The sequence below is a fragment of the Mastomys coucha genome, unplaced genomic scaffold (genome assembly GCF_008632895.1).
Source record: "Mastomys coucha isolate ucsf_1 unplaced genomic scaffold, UCSF_Mcou_1 pScaffold22, whole genome shotgun sequence".
Classification (NCBI taxonomy): domain Eukaryota; kingdom Metazoa; phylum Chordata; class Mammalia; order Rodentia; family Muridae; genus Mastomys; species Mastomys coucha.
In genome coordinates this window covers 233162927-233184873 of record NW_022196905.1, presented here as the reverse complement: position 1 = coordinate 233184873, position 21947 = coordinate 233162927, and the positions used below count along the sequence as shown (strand labels likewise).

The 21947-nt window shown below is 50.0% G+C and overlaps 1 protein-coding gene across 1 annotated transcript; it reads right to left on the bottom strand.

The window, feature by feature from the left end:
- Window positions 1–1800: 1800 nt before the first annotated feature.
- On the bottom strand, window positions 1801–12475 carry Cx3cl1 (C-X3-C motif chemokine ligand 1). The gene is made up of 3 exons (XM_031340920.1): window positions 12268–12475; window positions 5999–6119; window positions 1801–4626 (listed from the first exon to the last, which is right to left on the bottom strand). Exons 1-3 carry the CDS (start codon window positions 12335–12337, stop codon window positions 3630–3632), a joined length of 1188 nt encoding a protein of 395 aa, XP_031196780.1. The 5' UTR covers window positions 12338–12475; the 3' UTR covers window positions 1801–3629.
- Between the last annotated feature and the right edge of the window lie 9472 nt (window positions 12476–21947).

The following is a 21947-nucleotide window of genomic DNA, read 5'->3' as shown; positions in this document are numbered from 1 at the left end:
CATCTTCAGGTCTGGGAATGAACCAGGTGCTCTACCACTGAGCTATGCCCCTGAGCCTGAGTTCACATATCCTTGGCAAACTTTACTCTCATGGTAAAGCTCACCGCCGGAAGAGCTTGGCACACGGCCTGGCATGTGGAAACTGTGAAGAAAGAGTGTCTATTATCAGCACGGTTGCACGGGGTTTCAGAATAATGGCCATCTCAAACTTGGAATTGGCGATGGGAATTGCTAAACTGAAAGGGAAAATGAGAGGTCACGGCAAGGCACTTTGAGGTCCCTAGGGAGCCTCTCGGACTGGGATCCAGGTTTCTCGACTCCCTTCCTCTTCCTGAAACTGTTCAAGTTGTCACTCACACCTCCAAAAATTCCAGCCAGGGAAAAGCTTGGGACAACAAACGGTGGCGATTCCTATTTGGGTGTGGGAATTGGGTCAGGAGGATGCAGGTCTGCCTGAAGAACTCCCCTCACAGAGGGAGAGCCGACTGCAGCTTTCATGGACGTGGGGAGATAGCCCCTATACTTCAGGAGCTGCAGATCTCTGCTCCTGATGAAAATGGGCAGGAAACGATGGGGCGAGGGAGGCCCAAGCAAAGCAGGAAGCGTCGAGATCTTGGTCTGCGTTGATCTGTTTTTGATAGAGACAGGGTCTCCAAAACAATGTCCTTACCATAGGTGACAACAAATGGCACCTGTTGGGTTTCAGTGAGCGCAGAGAGTGGGAGATGGTTGAGCTGCATAGGGAGCTCACTGCACAGGCTGTAACCCCACTCCCAGCCCCCACCTGTCACCTGGAGAGAACATTAGGCCTGTGGGGTCCTGTATGAGTCACAGAGAATTTAGGAAATGAGTGTATGTGGCCAACTTCCCAATTTTTAAATGCTGTCTCTAATTTTATTTTCAACGATTTACTTATTTTTACTTTACGAGTATGCGTGTGGGTGTGTGCCTGTGTGTGAGGATGCCTATAGAGGCTGGGGGAGAGCGCATCAGATCCCCTGTGAGTTGCTTGATGTGGGTATTGGCAACCAAACCTGTGTCTTCTACAAGAGCTCTGGTGCTCTTAACTCTCCCCAGCCCCTTGCTGCCTCCAGTTTTAAAACTACAATGTAGAGATTGAACCTAAGATGTTATAGATAGAAAGATGTTCTGACATTTAATAACCACAGAATATGTAATGCTAGCTACTTAAGAGGCAGGAGGATTATAAGACCTGCCTGAGCCAGTCTGAGTAACTCAGACTCCATAGGCTGGACCTTACCTGAGATAACCCTGTGCTATTTCAACCTGTACAACTGTATGTTGCAGCTCTAGTAATGTACACTGAAAAGCTGAGGGCCACTGAGCCATTCACACTTGGGTCCTATCTATGAGCTTCCTGGTTTTTTTGAGAAGAGCTAGTTAGTCCCTCTTCATCTTTATATGAGCCAGGAATGGATAGAGACAGTGTAGAGGAAAATGTGGACACCATATAAGTGACAGTAACATCAAGGTGGCGGCTCCTGGACACTGAGTAGGACCCACAGGGATCCCGAGTCTTGGCAGACCAAGAGACCAGTCACACCCACGTGTATAGGGGCCCAGAGAGGTGAAAGGTATTGGCTCACCATTACACACACAGAGGCAGCACTGAGCCAGGCCAGGGCCCAGTTCTCCTCATTCCCATCTTCAGGGCCTTCTGGGAAAATCTCTGCCCCTGATGCAAGTGAGTTAGAGACAGGGTCTCAGAACTTGCCCCCTCTCCTCTTCCATTCCCCACCCCCGCCCAAGGCTTACCCCAGAGAAAACTTCTTTTATTTGATTCACAAGACTTTAAAATTTTATTAGTAAAATACAAAATGGCACAGACATTGATAATGATGCTTGAAAAACAACTAAAGGATCAACCAACTCCTTCCAAAGTCCTCCTCAGATTGTTCTGGCCCACATTCTGCTGGGGGAGGAAGGAACCAACAAAGTCCGACAATGGGTGTCCCAACCCTTGAAGGCTCCCCACCAAAGGAGCCAGGATATAGTGCACTCGGGCTGCTGTTCAGTCAGGCTTACAACTAGTACTGTGGAGCCAGACCAGCACTTCCCACAAGCTTCCCAGGAGGAGGGTCACCATGGGGCTGGCTTCCTCACTCTGGGACAGAGCCAACTGTTCTAAGATTCCACCTATCAAGGAGTGAGTCATTCTGGGAGGCTCCGAAGAGCTATTCAGATCAGGGTGGGGAGAGTTGCCACCGAGGGCCCCCCCGAGGGGCGTGGCCTGCAGGTTCAGCTCCCGCTGGGGTGCTGCTCAGCTGCTCCTCCCCTCTGCCCCACACTTCAGAAGTCACTTTGTGCCCAGGGCAGAGTCCCTTCTAGAAAACTTCACAGGGCTCTTGGAGAATGTTATGGGAGTTCTGGCCCTGCCTGCAGCGGGGCAAAGGTGAGCTCTTGGCGTGAACAGTGCTCTCAGATATAGGAAAGGACCGTGGCAGCCTCTGAATGATCTGGACTGTGCAAGTACACACATACACAAGTCCCTAAACTGAAACTGGGTGTGTGGTCACTCCAGGGGTTTACCCTGGGTTCTCTACTTCTCAGGGGCTTGTCCTAATCTTCCTTCTGTGGCTTGTTCTTCAGACCTGTGACTGTCACCTTGGTGCATGGGGGGGGGTGCCTAGTGAGAACACAGGGGAGCCTTCTGAGTTGGCCTCTGTTCCTGCAAGTTCCCAACCCAGCCTCCATTTGGGGGTCTACAAGGTGGGATCTGCACTCTCAAGCCACCCCTTGCCAGCCCTCAGTCTCAGGGTACAAAAGCAGTGGTCCAGTGGAATGGCAGTGACTATTAGTGTTGATAAGGGCTGGGGGTTGCATCCAGGGATGGGGACAAAGATCTCAGAGAAAGTGATGATGTCAGGGCCATAGGTTATTGCCAGCTCTGGGCCACGTTTCTTTTCTTTTACAGGTGGGGCACTTTGTTGTGCCGGGTAGCCGAGTGGGGACCTTCCTTCAGACACAGCATGCCTTCACAGCACATCCAAGTCTGGGGTGGAACACTTTAAACCCTTGCGCAAGCTCGTCTCCCTTCCCAGAGAGCTCCAGAAGACACAGCATTAACCTCATGCAAGAAAAGACACAACGCGGTGTTGGTGGTGATAGGTGGTGCACTCTGTACAGGGGATAGGGAGACCATAGGGCAGATAGCACCGCAGCTGGCCGGGGAGGAGAAGGAGCTGGAGACTGCAGCAAAGCCAGGAGACACAAGGAGGTCAGGGGGACAGGCAGATAAGCCTGGCCTGCTGCTTGTGAGATGGATGGACCACGGTGCGCACAGGAAACAGGTGTCGCAGGGACTGGGAATCCAATAAATAATTGTTCACTCGAGTTGGGATGTCAAGGGCCCCTCTGACCAGCCAGCAGCAGAGGATTCTTTCAAATATAGGGGAGCTGGAAATGTCACCTGCTCTGTCTCTGGTAAGTGAATATTGGTCTAGGGTGGCCTCCAGGGCCACCCCTCGGGGGTTGGAGCACATGGCCCCTGGAGGATCCAGTTTCTCCATTCCCATTTTCCACAGCGTGGATGAAGGTGGGTATGAGGATGGGGGTCCCCAGACAGCTGTCTGAATCACACTCTGGACACAGGCAGGCAGGCAGGCAGCTCACACTGGGACCAGGACGTATGAGTTACTGCCACAGCTACGGGGGACGTAGCGGAGGCCTTCTACCATCTCCCCCGCCATTTTGCGGGGACAGCCTTGGAGGCTCTGGTAAGCAAACATGGCCACCCCCAGACAGAAGAGTAGACCAAGAAAGGCCAGTAGCCCCACTGCCTGCCTCCGGGTGGCTGCCTGGGAATCAGGGACAGGAGTGATTAGCACACTCAGTTTCTGGGGATCTGCCGTGGCGTGAATGGGCTCCTCTACCTTAGGAGCCTGGCTGCCCGAGGCCACCAGCTCTGGGCTGGAGGTCTCTTCAGAGGAGATGGGAGCCACTGAGGGGCGTATTGTGCTGCCGGGGCCCCTGTCCTGGAAAATATCAGTATGAACTGGGTTTATCTCCTCAGACCCTAGAGACTTCTCTGGACTGGGGTCCTGTCCCTGGACCCATGGGGGCTGGCCTTCAGACCCAACACTCTCCTCTGGGGTTGACTGTGAAGTGGTGGACACCTGAGGAGACAGGGCTGTAGTGGAGGGGGACTCAGTAGCTCTTTCCTCAGCCCAGTGGTTAGATCCAGATTGGTGGACAGCAGAACTCGGCCAAAGGGTGGTAGAGATGGCAGCCGCCTCAAAACTTCCAGTGCTCTGAGGCTTGGTGGTAAGCCCTGTATCCTGAGCCTCGGAAGTTGAGGGAGATGATCCAGTCACTGTTGCTGGTGGCTCTTGGGAAGTCCCCATGGGCCTCCGGGCCTCCTGGGAAATAGTAGTGGGCTCCAGAGCAAGGTCTTCCAATGTGGCTGATTCAGGCTTCACCAGGGCAGATGGGGACAGTCCCCTGGTGGCCGAGGTGATCCCAGGTGTCACATTGTCCACTCGCTTCTCGAACTTGCCACCATTTTTAGTCAGGGCAGCGGCCTGCTGGTCCAGATGCTTCATGGCGTCTTGGACCCATTTCTCCTTTGGGTCAGCACAGAAGTGTCTGTGCTGTCTCGTCTCCAGGCTATAAGGAAAACAGGGGGCTGGTGATGCCCAGATTCTAGACAGCCAGGCTGCTGTGGTGTGGGGTACACGCTCTTTTGGTAAGCTGGCCTGGCTTGCTAGCATGAGGTTTGGGACCACTCCATCCCCTATGTCTCCTAGTCCTTGGCTGAGACACACATAAATGCCTTTGGTCCGGAGGGGAACCCTCTACCTCAGATGAACTGTGGCATTCAGCATTCAGCCTGAGGGACTTCCCCTTTCAAAACCAGGAAAGTCCCAGGCAAATGGGGGATCCTACTTCTGTGATATTGTTAAGCAAAGTAAAGGGTAAACTATCTAGAGAAAGTGCCCAGTGTCAGAGTCGGGGGTTGTAAGATTTAGAAATGACCGCAGTGTTAACCACATCACTGCTATCAAGGTAAGGGGCTCTGGACTCTGAGTGTGGTTCCTGTCTCGAGCTTCCCATGAGGCTGTGCATGGTCCCAACAGCAGCTCAGAGCTGACTGGAGCCCACATTCCACGCTACAGTCTCTGCAGCTCACACACACCCTACACGGCAGTCACTGTGGAAATGAGATAGACAGACAAAACGTGCCCAACTGGGGAGCTGTGGCAGTCCCAAGGGTCTCAGGTTCCCTCTTCTACTTTCTCTAGAAGAGAGAGGCAAGTATTTGGGGGGGGGGTATCTGGAAGAAGCAATCCTTGCTGGGGAAGCAGAGCGAGCAGGCAGGAATGTACTTTGAACCTCACTCCTTGGGGGAGCCGTCTAAGGGACAGGAAACGCTGGACTTCCGTCAGCAGAGCCTTAGTTAAAAAGGACACTGATCATTTCCTGCATGGCTGAGGCTTCTCTAGGGGCCACCATCAATGCTGGGGAAGGGACTTGGGACTGAGCAAACCAGCAGTACTCACCATGTGCCCCAGAAGGAACAAGGGACCAAACTGGCCAGGCAGAAAATGACTGACTGGGCCTGTTTCTTCCCCCAGAGGCTCCAAGGGCCCTGCTCTTCTGTCACTTGGTGATGGTCATCCTTGTGTCTTCCAAGTGTTTAGCCAACCATTTTAGCTCCTCCATCTCCTCTCACTCTCCTGCTACCCATCTCCTGCTGAAGTCTGGATCCTGCCTCTGGTAGGCCACTTCCCTCAACCTCCCCATGGGGTCTAGTGTGCTGAGGGGGGGCTCCATCCTGAGGGCTGCCCTGGACCACAGTGGGCCATCCAGGAAGCCATTTCCCACCTCTGTTGTTTACCACTGACTTGACCTTAAGGTCAGCGAGGTAGTCTGTGAGGCCCACACTTGCTAAGGCCTTTAGCAGGAAGCCCGAGGTGAGGTGGGGGGTAGGGGGGGCAGGGATGTCCCAGGGCCTTCAGGGGTTGAGAGTGATACTTACACAATGGCGCGCTTGCCGCAGGATTCCTGGTTCGGCCGGTAGTGGATGAGCCGCGTCAGTGGGATTGGAGAGGTCATCTTGTTGCACGTAATATTACATTTCGCCATGCCGAGGTGCTGACCTGAGTCCACAGAGGCTCACAGTCAATAGGACCCCTGGGTATCTGGTGCCCCATCCCTATTTCAGCTTCTCTTGGCTATGCTCCCAAGCCAGAGCCCACATCTGACCCAATCCTTGAGAACCTGCCAGACAGCAAGAGTCTCAGCTTCTGGGGTTGTTTTGGACTGATAAAAAGTAACCTGTATTTATAAACCTCCTTTTGCCTGAAACCTAGGAAGCATTTGGTTTTGTTGTTATTATTTTTTAAGACAAGGGTCTCTATGTAGCTCTGGCTATCCTGGAACTCATTAAGTAGATCAGACTGGCCTTGAACTCACCAAGATCTGCTTGCCTCTGCCTCCCAAGTGCTGGGATTAAAGGTGTGAGCCACAACTGCTGGCCCAGAAATGTTTAACTTTTAAAATGATGTCATAGCAGGGGAGAGGAATCTAAGGGAGACAGACATCTGCCCTTTGTCACTTGGCCTAAATGGGTGGAGTGGTCCCGCTCTTCAGGCCCTGTCCCACACCCTGGCCTTGCCTGCCCTGCCAGCGCTCAGCAATCACACATGCATCCTCCTCCTCCTCCCCATATGTGATCAGGTCCTGTGCTGAACAGGAGAGCTCACCTTCCTGGGGAAGTGTGTGAGTGTCAGGGGAGCAGGTTCCCCTGTGTTCTGCAGAATGAGTTTGGGATAAGGAGTTCAGGAGAAAAGGTGGGGGCAAAGTAGGGGGTACGGGCATGCAGATAGCTACATAGCAGGGATTTCTGTGAGTGGATAAACCTGGTTATTTGATATAAACATTTAACTTTTTTTTTTTTTTTTTTTTTTTTTTTTTTTTTTTTTTTTTTGCATTCTATTTCTGTCAGTCTGCGTTGTCTAAACCAGTGGTCCAACCTTCCTAATGCTTGCCACCTTTGATACAGTTCCTCATGTGGTAGTGACCCCTGACCATAAAATTATTTTTGTTGCTACTTCATAACTGTAGTTTTGCTGCTATTAGGGATCTGATATGCAGGTGGTCTTGTAGGAATGCCTGGGTGTATACTGGCTTTGGCTAGTTCCTTTTTTAGGGGTCGTGCTGAGTGCAGACTCACGCACACCACTATATTCCTGAATTCTGTCATTCTCGACGAGCTAAAGCATGTTTGCACATCCATATGTGTGTAAGTACTGCGCACAAGCAGTGTGTTTTAGTGGAGCTGAAGAGCAACTAGGCTCCCAAGTTCTAAAAGCTGCGTCAGATCACTCCACACGACTTCCTGGGGAGTCTTGGGTTCTAGATGCTTGACATAGCCTTTACCCAGATCTAGAACCCAAGCTCTTCTCTCCTCCCCCACCCCGCCCATTTTCCATGAGTTTACACCAGGGCAGATGATAGGACACTCTGCTGGAGATTTAGATCAGAGGTTTTCAACCGTGGGTCGCCGTGATGTCTTGGAGGCCAAATGGCCCTTTCATGGGGGGTCGCCTAAGACCACCTGCATATCAGATTCCTACATTACCCCCAGAGGCTCCAAGGGCCCTGCTCTTCTGTCACTTGGTGATGGTCATCCTTGTGTCTTCCAAGTGTTTAGCCAACCATTTTAGCTCCTCCATCTCCTCTCACTCTCCTGCTACCCATCTCCTGCTGAAGTCTGGATCCTGCCTCTGGTAGGCCACTTCCCTCAACCTCCCCATGGGGTCTAGTGCTCTGAGGGGAGGCTCCATCCTGAGGCTCCACCCAGGCTTTCTAACCAACTCCTTGCCCCATCGCCATGGGCCACCCTACCTTGTGAGAAAGGAAGCTTTGGGTGTAGGTCTGAGCTGGGTCATCAAAAGACCAACCCTGGTAGCTCCTGACCTCACTGGTTGAATTACAGTGCTGTCTTCTCTCCCCTAAGAACTAGGATATGAAAGTCCCAGTTTAGGGCTGGGGAGATGGTTCAGTAGCTGATGTATTTGCCACACAAGCTTGAGGACCTGGGTTCGATTCCCCAGAACCTATGTAAAAAAACATGCGTGATAGCGTGTGCTTGTAATCCCAATACTGGAGAAGCAGAGATAGGCGGGTTCTTTGAGATCACTGGCCAGTCAGTAGAGACCAGTCAGTGAGCTCCAGATCCCAGGAAAGAAACTTTGTCTCAAAAAACAAGGTGGGTAGTTCCTGAGGAACAACACTAGGATTGGTCTCTGCTCCCCCAGACTCCCTCAAATGACAGTACAGACTCGTCACCCTCCTCCATTCCCCAGTAGACCTAAGAATAGCTCAGCTGTACCCCTACTTCCCAAGTCTTGGGTGAGAGTAGCTTGGTGGTCACCTTGCATGGGTCTGGCAGATACCTTCCTGGGGAAATCATGGGATGACCTGAGATAGGAGGTTGTGTGGCAAGGAAGACCCACCCCCAACTAGGATAGAGAAGAGCACTACTGCCTGCAGAGCTGTGAGGGCCACAAAGCCCTTGGCTGGGATCAGAACGTGGTTCTCCCAGGATGGCTTTATCACAGAGAGAAGACTTTCCCTTCTTCAGACCTCAGTTCCCATTTCTAGAAAGGGAGGCAGCACTTCTGTGCAGCAAGCCACCTACTGTCCCCTAAACGAGCCGAGGGATTAGAGATGCATTGTGTCTGCCTCCCGCTACTGTGCATCTATCTCAGCTGGCCACAACCTGGGCACTCAGTAAAAACTCATAAAAGAAGTAATATTTCAATCTACCTGTCTTCCTTTAGATATATCCGTCCACCCACCCTTCCATCTAAGTACCCATTTATTTATCCATTCACCCATCTTTCTATCCTCTTACTTACCTCCTTTCTTCTAGCAGCCTTCTTCTTGTTCCTGCTCATCCTCCCCCATCCATCCACTCACCCACCTGTCTGCCTGTCACCCTTTCAAAGTCTCACCCACCCATCAATTTCTTTTCACCCACTGCCTGTTACTAATCCACTCACCAGTCATCCATGCACCCATCCATGCATGTATGCATCCATCCAGTCATCCATGTATCCATCCACATATCCATCCTTCTATCCAGCCATCCATGTATCCATCCATTCAGTCATCCACTCACCCATCCATCCAGTCATCCATGCATCCATCCATGTATCCATCCATCCATCCATCCATCCACACATCCATCCATCCTTCCATGCATCCATTTCTTAAGTCAGCCTGCACTGGCTTTCATTACTTCTGAGTATATACACAGCCCAGAGCCCTTTGTCTTTAACCCTGAGCACTTCCTCCTACATGTACTGGTGTTTGGAGTGATCACTGTTTACTGAGGCAACCAAGTGCTGGCTCCTCCCTCTTGCCAGGCCCTGAGCTGGATCCTGTGAGGCATGCAGGGTTAGGGTGTGTGTGTGAGGTGGTGGGGATGGTGTGGAATAGGAGTAGGGGTCTTAATAGGGCCTGTCTCTGCCTACAGAAGGATCCTGGATCTGTGGGCAGGTAAGATACAAATGATTGATGATGAAGAACAGGGTTGAGAATCTACTGTGTTTCAGATCCTGTGTTCAGCATACACACATATCTGCTCAATACAAGAAGTAATAAGCAAGAGAGTTAATAAAACTCCCAGCCCCTGCAAAGAGCACATTGTTATCCTCTTCTTATGGATGGATGTAGAAGCTGAGGATCAGAGGGCTCAGCCGCTTGCCACTGCAAGCACAGCCTTCTGTTAGTGGCAGAGCTGGTTTTCTTCCTAGACACCACGGTTGCATAATCCTGGTAAAGCCTCACATTCTGGCCATTCACAAACACCCTAGGATTTACAGGAATGAGGGATAACTTTCAAATGTGAGGAGAAATTAGGGGAGGCTTCCTGGAAGAAGTATGCTTTGGGTTGTCCCTGAAGGACTGCTAAGACACACTGGGAGGGCCCTGGGGCAGCTTTTCTCAATGGCATTTTGTACCTGCTCATTTTCTGTTGAGGGGGCTGATGCTGTGCATTCTACACCAGGAGCTGAAAATATTGGGACATTTGTAATAATAATAATAATTAATAATAATAATAATAATAATAATAATAATAATAATAATGTCTCTGGAAATTGCCAAATCCCCCCTAGAAGGACCATCACCCTATAGAGAGCTCATCCATTCCTCAACCTTCTTCCCACAGATAATGTCAACATCATGTAGGCATGGAACAACACATTTCTCATAGGCCCCTCCCAGGAGGCTGAGACGGAGGAGAGCTACATGGAAAGACCCTGTCTCAAAAACAAAACAAAAACCAAGCAAACAACACAAGTTAAGCCACCCCTCCCTTCCTGTGCTTTTCCCTTCTAATAGATCAAATGGCTTACTGGTTTATTTTTTGCACTGCAGCCAAATTTCAGCACCCTTGAGAGCTGGGCTCCGTGGCCCCTGTATTCCCTGCTGTGGTCCTAGCACCCAGAAATGTGCTTGTCACACAGCAGGTGTCCGACTTGTGTTTGCTGAATGAATGGACGAGATGCATGCAGAAGTGCTTAATGGCATATAAAACCTCTACCAGCAGAGAAGTCGGGGGAGCTTCTAATTAAATCCATAGGGCCCTCGATCTGACACTGGAGCTGTCCGCCTCTGTCCCCCTCCACCCCCACTGAGGATGGGGGAAGCAGGCTGTAACAGCTGAAAGCAGATCTCTCTCTCTCTTTTTTTTTCCTTTTCTCTTTCTTGCTGAGACTTGAGTGGGAGTGAATGCGTCAGTGCTGGAGAGCAGCCTTCCCTGCTCCAACTTGCATTTGCAGGTTTGTTACATAAAGCGCTGAACGATCGCCTGACACAGCCCTGCAGACCCACATTTGGGGACTGACGCAGATGCCCTGCACCAGCCACGCACCAGCCTGCAGCAGCCCTAAAGTCTGAGACAACCCCCCCACACACACACACCCACTGTGGGGGAGCTCCAGGGTGAACCCAGCTGAATACCTCATTTAAGGGAAGAAGAAACTGAGGTTCCCTGAGGTTGCATCATGTTGCTGCCCTGTCTCCCAGCAAAGCCAGCAACCATGATTAGGGTCCTCGAACGGCAAACATTCTGGGTTCCCTTCCCAGCCTTGTCTAGGACTTCCCTATATGCTTAGTGAAAGTGATACCTGCCACTATGACCACATGCACTTTCCAAAATGTCCCCCTAGACACTGGAGCCTTCTCACCAGTGAGGCAATGAATGATGCAACGGTTGAGACCAGAGAAGTCAAGACCCTGCTCCAGGACACACAGGGAAGTGATGGCAAAGCAACTTCCATCTGACTCCTACTTCCCAGTGTTCACTGCCTCCAAATATCTCCAGCTTGAGGGCCAGGGCTCAGACAGCATACAGCCGGGCACCATTTTATCCCCCCACCCCCACCCTCACCCACTCACCCACCCAGCTCCCTGTGGCACTGGTGATTTAGTTCCATGGAGATATCCTGGAAGCTGGGGGTTGGCTCTTATTCTTCCAGTTTCACTCTGCCCCCTAAGACAGAGTGCCACCTACTCTGAGCGACCACTGCCCCGGCCCTCCCTGAGGATGGAGCTCTAGAGGTTAACGGAGGTGGAATGGTCAACAGAGAGGGTGGGCAAGGCCGTTGGTCTCTCCTTCATTAAGTCCCTGGGCATCCCTCTCTCCTACCCTGCGTGCTGGCTGAGCATCCTCAGACAGATCTCTATCTCTGGGTCTCCATCTTTCCTACGTCCCTAGGAATGTCTACACCTTGTACTAACAGGTAGTGGACTCCAGAAAGCAAGTCTGTGGAGACAAAATATTTTCTAAGCTGGGTTTGGAGGAAGTGGCCAGGATGATGGGGGAGACACGGGCAGATGACAAGCCTGCTTGCCAGTACAAGAGACAAGCCCCATGCGAGAGCTGCAGTGACCTTGACCTTAACTGTTCCTGGGGGCCTTGAACAACGGGGCAGGAGAAAGTCCTACCTATTCCCTGGCCCTGGGCCAGGGCTTATACAGGTTATAGTTAACCTCAGTAGGAAGAACCAGCTCTTGTCCGTCAGCCAGGAGCCTGCTCAGGTTTCTCCGAGCCCTCACTCTCCTCCCCACACACCTTGTGCCTCCCATAAACCCTTGGAGGTGTCTCCCCGACTCCCACCCCAGTAGCCACTGGGGTGGCTGGGACAAGCAAGGGGCCTATTTTCCCTAGGGAGATGCAGTCTGTACCCCAACATATCCTCCTTTCCCCAGGTAGGATCGGGACTCACTCACCCGCCAGCTGAGTGAACAGATGGAAGAACGCGGCCAGACTCAGCAGCCACGCGAGCGGCGAGGGAGCCATGGCTGGAGTGCAGGAATTCGGCGGGCCAGGAGGCTGGGCCGTGTCGCAGCTTCCAGAAGTCACTCGCCGCTGGCCTCGGTTGCTTTTTATAATGGGCTGGCAGCCTCCGCCCCCGGCGCCCGCAGTAGGAGGCGGTGGGAGGGGAGAGGAAGAGCCTGTAGCTGCGGCTGGATTCCTCCCAGGTTGCCAGGGAACCAGTTACACTCCTGCGCTGGGCTCCGCTGCGGGAGCGGCGCGGCAGGAGCCTGGTGGGTTAGCAGGGTTACCTTCCCTGGAGAACCTAGGTCTTGTTTAAGCCGACACTGAGCCAGGGAGATGCAGAGCGCTGGTCCCCGCCAGGCCGGATCTGCCAAGCCCTTTCTTGATCTGGGGGCAGATGGGGTCTTTCGCCCATGTGATGTAGAACCTCCAGCATTCACTCCTTAAAACCCCCAGATACATTTCAGCCAGGTATTCGCTGGGCTCAACACCGAGCAAGCAGAGTTTCCTGAAAGAAATAATCCAGTCCTGCCTTGTATGGACAGTTGGGGAAACTGAGGCCCAGAGAAGGGAGAAATCATTCCAAATCATAACAGACCTTCACAGTGGAAAACAAACTTAACAGGACCACAGGGGAGAAGACTGCAGAGCCTGGGCTGCTGAGGACATGGAGGGAACACGGGCCTCCAGGCCTCCTTAGCTGTTGTGTCCCCACTCTAGCCTTTGCTCTACCCCACTGCCAGCTCTGTCTTCTGCCAGCTCCCGGAACAGCACAGCCAAGAACTTGTCTTGACACGGAGCTAAGGGTCTCTTGGCTCCTCCTGGACCCTAGTGCCGAGCCTTAGAGAGATCCCGCTTCCTCCAGGGTAGCTCTGCCGCTGAACAAGGAGAGTCTGGCTAACCCAGCTTCTGGCTCCGATCTTCCAGAGGCTTTCTCAATGAGACCAGGCAAGACCTAGCAGCAAAGCTTGGGTATTGCACACAACCTGGCTTCCCGGAAGCCAAGGGGTATAATCCTGGGAGTCTAGAAAAGTCAGCTAGAGCCTCCCCAGCCTCGGGCTGGGAGTGAATTGCGCTACTCTTTTTGGGCTGCCAGCCAGAGGGAGAAACCAGTTTGTGTAGAAAAGTGTCGCAGGCTGTGGAGCCAGCTGGACCCTAGCCAGCCTGGTCCAGACTGCAGAGGCTGCAGCTGCCGCTCCAGACCTCATGCACTCTCCTGCTGTCCAATATAGCAGGGCTGGCACCTGGGGTGGGTACTGATAGTGTTGAGGGTGGCTGTCCTGGCAGAGGTCAATATCCACTGGGGCCCAGGGAACCAGCCCTCACCTGGCCAGATAAGAAGCCAGGAAGCCTCATTTTACAGCTGGAGAGACTTAACAAGAAGTGATAAAAATGGAAGGCTGGGCCAGGTAGGGTACCTCATGCTTGTAATGCCAGCATTGAAGAGGTGGAGGAAGGATGGCCTGAAGTTCAAGTATAGCCTGAGCTATATAGTGACTTTTTTTGTCAGCCTGGTTAGAACAAAAAACAAAAATAAAAACCCAAAACCAAAAAGAAAAACAAAAACCAGACGTCTAAGTTTCTTTGTGCCGTGCAGTAGATAGGAGAAGGGGTGGGGGAAGAGGGACCAGGGGCAAAGGGAGAGAGAAGAGAGAGGAGAAGACAGGGGTAGGTAGGGGAATCCAGGGAGGATTATGGGAAGTCAATACTTACATTTTTAAAAAATATATTTATTTATAGCTGTACAGATGGCCGAGAGTTATCATGTGTGTGGGAATTGAACTCAAGACCTCTGCCGCCTTGCTTGCTCCAGCCCCGCTGGCTCGCTCCTGTGTAATTCACTGTAGCTGTCTTCAGACGCACCAGAAAAGGGCATCAGATCTTGTTACCGGTGGTTGTGAGCCACCATGTGGTTGCTGGGATCTGAACTCAGAACCTTTGGAAGAGCAGTCAGTGCTCTTACCCGCTGAGCCATCTCGCCAGCCCCGATACTTGCATTTTTAAAGGAGAAGGATCTAGGAATGGAAACTTGGAGTCCCTGACTTAGGGGTGTGCTCCAGAGCAGAATTTGGTTTGCAGGATGCAAGCCTGGCTCTGGAGTTATTGTGAAATGTATGAATTGTAAAATTAGGAAGGAGGCACTAACTGACTCTGAACCAGGCACTCTCTCTGATAATGTTTCCTGTGGTGCCGGAGGCGTAGCTCATCTGTATGGTACTCACCTCACTCGCCACAAGCCTGGAGTCTATCCCTAACTAAACAAAACATAATGGTTTTCTATCATTAACCCATGTAGTTGTGACAACAAACCCAGGGTATAAGACTAACACCTATCACTGTGGTGGTCTGCTTTATGGATGGGGCAGCTAAAGATAATCAGGAAGTCAAGAAGGAGGGGTTGACCCAGCTAGCAGTCAGCTAGCTGTCTCTTTGGTCTGAGTTACCACCCCCTGGCAAGGAACCATTTGATAAGCAAATGTCTGAATGAGAAGACAAAAGCAGCTTTACTCTAACTTGCTCCACTCTAGGGGCAGTCCGTGCTCCCTCCAGGCCTAGCTTCTTGCCTACTAATGGTTGTTCCCACCCATCTCATCCAGGTTTCAAGGAATAACTGTTGAGAAGCAGTTTGGACACAGTAGCCAGGCTTTCAGGCTCACTTGACCCAATTCAAGCTCAACTCTGCTCCTCTTAAAGGTCCCACTTGGGCAGGTTACTAACATTCTTTGTACTGTTCTGTCTATACTATGCTATGGTAGTTTAAATTTTGGCTCCCATATATTCTTGTGTTTGAGTGCTTGGCCCATGGGGAGTGGCACTATTAGGAGGTATGACCTTGCTGGAGAAAGTGTGTCACTGTGGAGGTGGGCTTTGAGGTCTCCTATGCCAGAGCTCCACCCTGTGTGGAATTGGTGTCTCCTCCTGGCTGTCCGCAGAACACAATCTCCTTCTGCTGCCTTCTGATCAAGATGTAGAACTCTTGGCTCCGCCTGAACCATGCCTGCCTGGATGCTGCTGTGTTCCCACCTTGATGATAATGGACTGAACCTCTGAACCAGTAAGCCAGCCCCAAGTAAATGTTGTCCTTTATAAGAGTTGCCTTGGTCATGGTGTCTCTTCATAGCAATGGAACCCAAACTAAGACAGATGCTAATGGCCACCACTGCAAGTCCCTGGGGAAGTGACTAAAACTGAAGGCTTTCTCAGTGCCCAGCACACAAGAGTGTGCTAGTGTTTACAGAGCCCTTGTGTGTGCCTGGGACTGTGGTTAGACAAAGAGACTCAGGGGTGAGCAAATAAGCCATACTTCTTGACCTCAGTGAGCCTCAGCTCAGTAGCAGGAGGAAGGTACAAGGTCTCCCACGGACTCTCAAGCTGTGGGGCTCAGGCAGGAAATTAGAGAACAGTTAGATAGCAGTGTAGCTCAGTGTTATGGTTCCTGATTGGCATACATGAGGACCTGGGTTCCAGCCCAGACTATAAAAATAAATAATAAGAAAGGAAGGAAAGGATGGGGCCAGAGTGTGGTTCATTTGGTAGACTATTTACCTAGCTTGTACAAAACCCTAGCTTCCAGCACCAGCAACACATAAAACTGGGTATGATGGCTCACACCCCTAATTCCAGTGCTTGGGAGGTGGAGGCGGGAGGATTCAAATTCAAGATCACCAACAGTTACACAGCCTGTTGTAGCGCGCAGTCGTCTCGCCAGCAAGAAGACACACAGACACTAGGATCCTTCTACAGCAAGCATTTATTGCATCATGAAGAGGAAGACCCCGAGCCACTAATCGGCACTGCTTATATACAGCACAGTGCGGTGTGTCCGCCCATGATTGGCTGTTTGCTCATCACCCCATGTGACGCCCCGGGATGGGCCGTGACTTGGCGCCTTTTCACTCTATGCACATGCGCAAACAGTTGTTTACCAGGAGTCGACAGCGGATGTAGGCGCCATCTTGTCAAGGTGAATGCCTCTCCAGTTCTACCGCTCTCCACAGCCTGTGATATATGAGACCCAGTCTCAGGAGGAGAAGAAAATGGAGGAGGAAGAACAGGAGGAGGAAGGAGAAGAGGAGGAGGGAGAAAGGGAGGGAGAGGGGGAGGAGGAGGAGGAGGAAAAGGAAGGGGAGGAAAAATAAGAAAAAAAGAGAAAGGAAGGAGAGAAGGATGAATTCTTTGCTCAAAGCAAGTTTGGCTCCTCAACCATTCTTTGAAAGATTTCAAATAATACAGAGGAGAGAGCGACACAAAGTGCTTTCAAATTTCAACCTCCAAGATTCAATGCTCAACATTTTTTATATTTGTTTTATCATTTTTATTTTCTCGGCCAAACTATTGCAAAAAAGAAAATTCTGGCCACTTGACATTTTACCTCTAGTAGACCAGGCACACCTCCATTTTCATTCATAAGTATGCTAACAATTATAATTCTTCCACCTCACAGAATCAACAGTAACTTGCCTATGTCATGTAACACTCAGTTCACATTCCAGTTTGTCCCCATTGTATTCCTCTTTCTTGTTCTCTACCTCAAACTCTTTTATTTCTTCCTCTTTTTCTTCCTTCCTTCCTTCCTTCCTCCCTTTCTTTCTTTCTTTTTTCTTTTTTCTGACCTCCATTGGTGCAAAGTACTCACTTGCTGCACAGAGGCATACATGTAGGCAAAACACACACATAGACTAATACAACAAATGCATCTTCTTTCTTTCTTTCTTTCTTTCTTTCTTTCTTCCTTTCCTTGTTTTTAAAAAAAATCTTCTTTCTTTACTTTAGGGTTTATTTATTTATTTATTTTTATTTTTTTGGTTTTTCGAGACAGGGTTTCTCTGTATAGCCCTGACTGTCTAGGGTTTATTTTTACTCATGTGTATGTGTGTGCGCCCCCTGTGTGCAGGCACCTGTTGAGGCCAGGCCAGTAAAGAAGGTGGGGTCCTCTGGAGAAAGGGCTACAGGCGGTTGGGAGCTGTGTGATGTGGGTGCTGGGAAGTGAACCCAGGTCCTCTGCAAGAGCAGCATGCCTCTGAGCCATCTCTCCAGCCCTTCTTTACCCTTCCTTCTCCTTCCTTCCTCCCAACTCCCTTCAGCCTCTCTTTCACAGGGTCTTGATACATAGCCTAGTTAAGCCTTGAACTCAGAAACTACCTGGTTTAGCTTCACCGGTGCTGGACTATCCAGGCTTTGAGTCACAGTTGGCAACACTTGCTTTTTTTTTTTTTTTCCTTCTTGAATTAGACTATCATCTAACTGTGTGCGTTGCATACGGTTATTTTCTGTTGATCCTGTAGACCACTCGCATGTTTTTATTTTTATGACATTGACCTTTCAAAGAGTCAAGAGCATTGTTTGTACAATGCTCTCATCTAACTTATCTAGCTACTTCCTTATGAGTCATCTTGTTTTTCTCTTATCCTGTGTGCTTCCTATAAACCAGAGCTTTAACCAACATGCTGGAGGAGACCCAGAATACACACTCAAGGCAAGACACTGGCATGAGTGAGCCTGCAAGCCATGCGTGAGCAGGGCGCTCACTTTTCCCTTTGTCAGAAGAGATGGATTGGCAGGTGAATGAACTGATTTCATTGTAGAAATACTAATATTGTCTTGTGACTCACACACTTTGGTACATGCCCTAACCCTGCAATTTGCAGTATGCACACAGGCAGGTTTGTTTATTTATTTGTTCCTTCCTTCCTTTATCCTCCTCTGGTGTAGCCCAGGTTGGACTAGAATTTACTACACAATCCAGGCCAGCCTTGAGTTTGAGAGCCTTCTACCTGCGCGTCTCATGTGTCCAGGTTGCCAGGCTCACAGGCAGTGTTCTAACCAACTCTGGGGTGAGGGAAGAGCCTAGTCCAGATACCAGGTCCCCTTGATAACACCAGGGGGTGTCTGCACCAGTGGCTCTGAGGAAGGGGCTGTAGGGAAGCTGCAGTCGGACCATGACCTAGTGTTGACAGAGGAAAGCTGGGGTATGTGGTGGGGAAGACGACTTTGAGCTAAGGATGACTGACTAGGGAGGCAATTTTAAATTGTGCAGCTGGAGGAAGGGGTTTTCCCCCCAGTCCCACTAAAGGTGACTCTGAGACCACCTGGGGGTCACAGCCTTTCCAGGTTTCCTGCCCCCCCCCAGCTCAATTGGGAGAGCCTCTCTCTCTCTCTCTCTCTCTCTCTCTCTCTCTCTCTCTCTCTCTCTCTCTCTCTCTCTCTCTCTCTCTCTCTCTTTCCCTCCCTTCAGCTCCACCCCACAGACTTAGATGTCCTGGAGACTGATGACTATCCCTGCCTGTGCCTTATCTCAATCTCCTATTTTCATCACCTATTAATTTATTTGTATAAAATGTGCGTTATATTCCACATCGTTATACAGTGGAGTGTTTTTCGAGAAGGGGAGCAGATTCTCATGTAGCCCAGGCTGTCTTTGAACTCTACAACCTCCTGCCTCTATCTCATGAATGTTGAGATGCCAGGCTTGTTCCACTAGGCCTTAGCATTTTATGTAAGAGAGATAGAACCCAGGGCTGTGGACATGCTAGGCACGCACTCTGCCAACTGAGCCAAACCCCGGGACCACACAACATTACTCAAAACAACAGACAGTACTTGTTGTTGTTGTTGTTGTTGCTGATGATGTCTTTACTGTTTCCTTTTGCATGTTGAATGCTGTTGACATATTAAGCATGAAGATGGATTGGAAAATTGTCATGCAGTTTCAGGGATGTGGAAGGGAAGTTTGCACAGCACATATCAACAGCAGATGGGCAATATGCAGAGATACTACTGTATGCAGAGAGTAAGTGTTGGGGATACTGAGGAAAGGGGTGCTGTGGTGGTTTGTATATGCTCCGCCCAGGGAGTGACACTCTTAGAGGGTGTGGCCCTGTTGGAGTAGGTGTGTCACTGTGGGCATGAGCTTTAAGACCCTCATCCTAGCCACCTGGAAGCTGATAGACTGCTAGCAGCTTCCAGATGAAGATGTAGAATTCTCAGCTCTGCCTGCACCATGCCTGCCTGGATGCTGCCATGTTCCCGCCTTGATGATAATGGACTGAACCTCTGAACCTGTAAGCCAGCCCCAATTAAGTGTTGTCTTTATAAGAAGGGTTCTTGGTCATGGTGTCTGTGCACAGCAATGAAAACCCTAACTAAGTAAGACATGTGCTATTTCTGGGGGTCCTCTTAGAGCCCACTAAATTAGCAGGGAAACTAGTGACCCAGGAATCAGAGAGAAACTGGTTTAGCAGATAGAGGAGATGGAGTCCTCTGCTTCCTGCCCGCCCCCCAAAAATCCAAACATTTAACAAGACATTAGAATTCCTTGAGGCTCTCCAAAACCACTGTCTCTAGGGCATTAGGTATGGGCTGTGTTTAACAGCTTCCACGATAAACAGAACAAACAGCCAGATTTAAAAATCCTCGAGCAGTGTGGTGTTTACCTCCTCTGTGCGCGCTTGCATAGGAAGGCCTGTGCTTTCCTTCATATTTTATGTGGCACTTGGAGCTGAGAAAGCCTAAGATCTAGGGAAATGAAACTACATACCCTACCCATAAACCCACCGCTTCTCTAGCTAGCCAGTAACTACAAGTAACTCAAGTATAAATATAAATTGAATTTACGATATCAGGTGTGGTGAGCACTTACTTAAAACTGCTTGTAGTCCACAGACCACAGTTTTACATGACTGTTTGTTTGTTTGTTTGTTTTCTTTCTTTAAAGTCACATCACCAGCACCATATAGATTAAGTCTTTTTTTTTTTTTTTTAGATTAAGTCTTAATGTTTCTTTCATCGACAATTGTATGCAGTACTTTCCCTAACCCTTTATTGACACAGAGAGCTAGGGAGAGTGAAAACCCACCGGACGCCCTGCCTTGGAGCTCTATCAAGCTTTGCGAAGCACCAAGAGCCTAGTGTTCAAGTTCCTGGCTTTAGTGAGCACGGACATACAGGACACAGAGTCTCAGCTTAGAAACACTCAAACGAAACAGCCGGTGTCTACAGATTCTAAACAAAAGACTGCAGGAAGTGGAGTGTGGGATGTGGAGGCTCACACTGTAATCTCAACACGTAGGGAGCAGAGGCAGGAGGATGAGGAGCTGGAGACCAGCCTTGGATGTATAGCAAGACCCTGTCTCACACTGAAATCGAAAGCATATTTTAGGCCACTAGGTGCCCATCCAAAGCCTGTAATTTGGAAAGAAAAAAGATCCTTCTTTTGCTCAGAAGACTACAGGCAACTTCTTAGAAGTTGGGTTTAGAGCAGTCCCAACCCACACCTGACTGCCTCCCAGTAAATGTGTGCTAAATGCTACAAAGTCCCATCATCATCCTGAAAAACGGAATGTTCTTTTATGTACCAAACTACTTTATTACATCTTAAATAACAGTACAATTTAATATAGTGTCTAGCTTGCATCCAGCCTCCTTGCAAAACGCTGGCTTTAAGATTGAGTGCAAGGGTAGAAAGGTTGCAGGTACAGAGAGCTCTGCAATCATTTGGTGGAAAGAGAAGGGGCTTCACTGTATTCTCTTTGCCAGACCCAGACCGACTGCACAGGCACAGTGCAGCTTTGTACAGAACACTCTCTGCTATAGAAAACAGACTGGCATCGCCACTACTGCTTCTATGACCGGTACGAGTCACAGGCAGAGGGGAGGACCCACAGAACACTGCTGTCCAATCGCTGCTGCTAAACATGGCTGGAGATGAAAACCACAAAGACCTGCACAGTGTCGAGATGGTCTTCCTCGGATGCAGAAGGCTGTTCTAGGGAGACAGGCTTCCAGGAAGTGACAGAGGCAAGAAACAAAACCAGGAACAAGACTGTTCACTGACAAGTCAGAGGCTGCCTGAGTGCGCGTTCTTTCTCTTTTTGGGGTAGGCATGGAGGAAAGAGTGTATCTGGCTTATGCTTTCACATCTGTAGTCTACCTCTGAAGGAAGTCAGGACAAGAACACAAACAAGGCAGGAACCCGGAGGCAGGAGTTGATGTGGAAGCCATTGTGGGATTGCTACCTACTGTTGCTCCCTCTGGCTTTCTCAGCCTGACCTGTCTTTGTTTGTTTTTCTCCCTTTTTTGGAAATAGATTCTTTTTTATTTTTTACATAATATATTCAGATCAGAGTCGCCATCACCTCTACTTTTCCAGATCAGAGTCACCACCTCCTCTGCTTTTCCCAGTTCCTACGCACCTTCCCCTGCTAGCCCTTCCTTCCTTTCTGCCTCTCATGAGAAAAGAACACGCTTCTAAGAAATAATATTAAAAATAACACAATATAAAAAGAAAACAAAAACTATCACATCAAATTTGGGCAGAACAAACCAACAGAAGGAAAAGAGGCCAAGAGAAGGAACAAGAAGCAGAGACCCACTTGTTTGTACACACAAGAGTACCATAAAAATACTACACTGGAAGCTGTAATATATATGCTGAGGACCTGGTACAGCCTCATGCAGGCCCTGTGCCTGCTGCTTCAGTCTCTGTGAGTTCTTGTGAGCTTTGCTCATGTTGATGAAGATCTTGCTTTCTTGGTGTCTGTCCTCCATCTCCTCTCTCTCTCTCTCTCTATCTCTATCTATCTCTATCTCTTCTCTCTCTCCCCCTCCCTCCCTCCCTCCCTCTTCCCTCCCT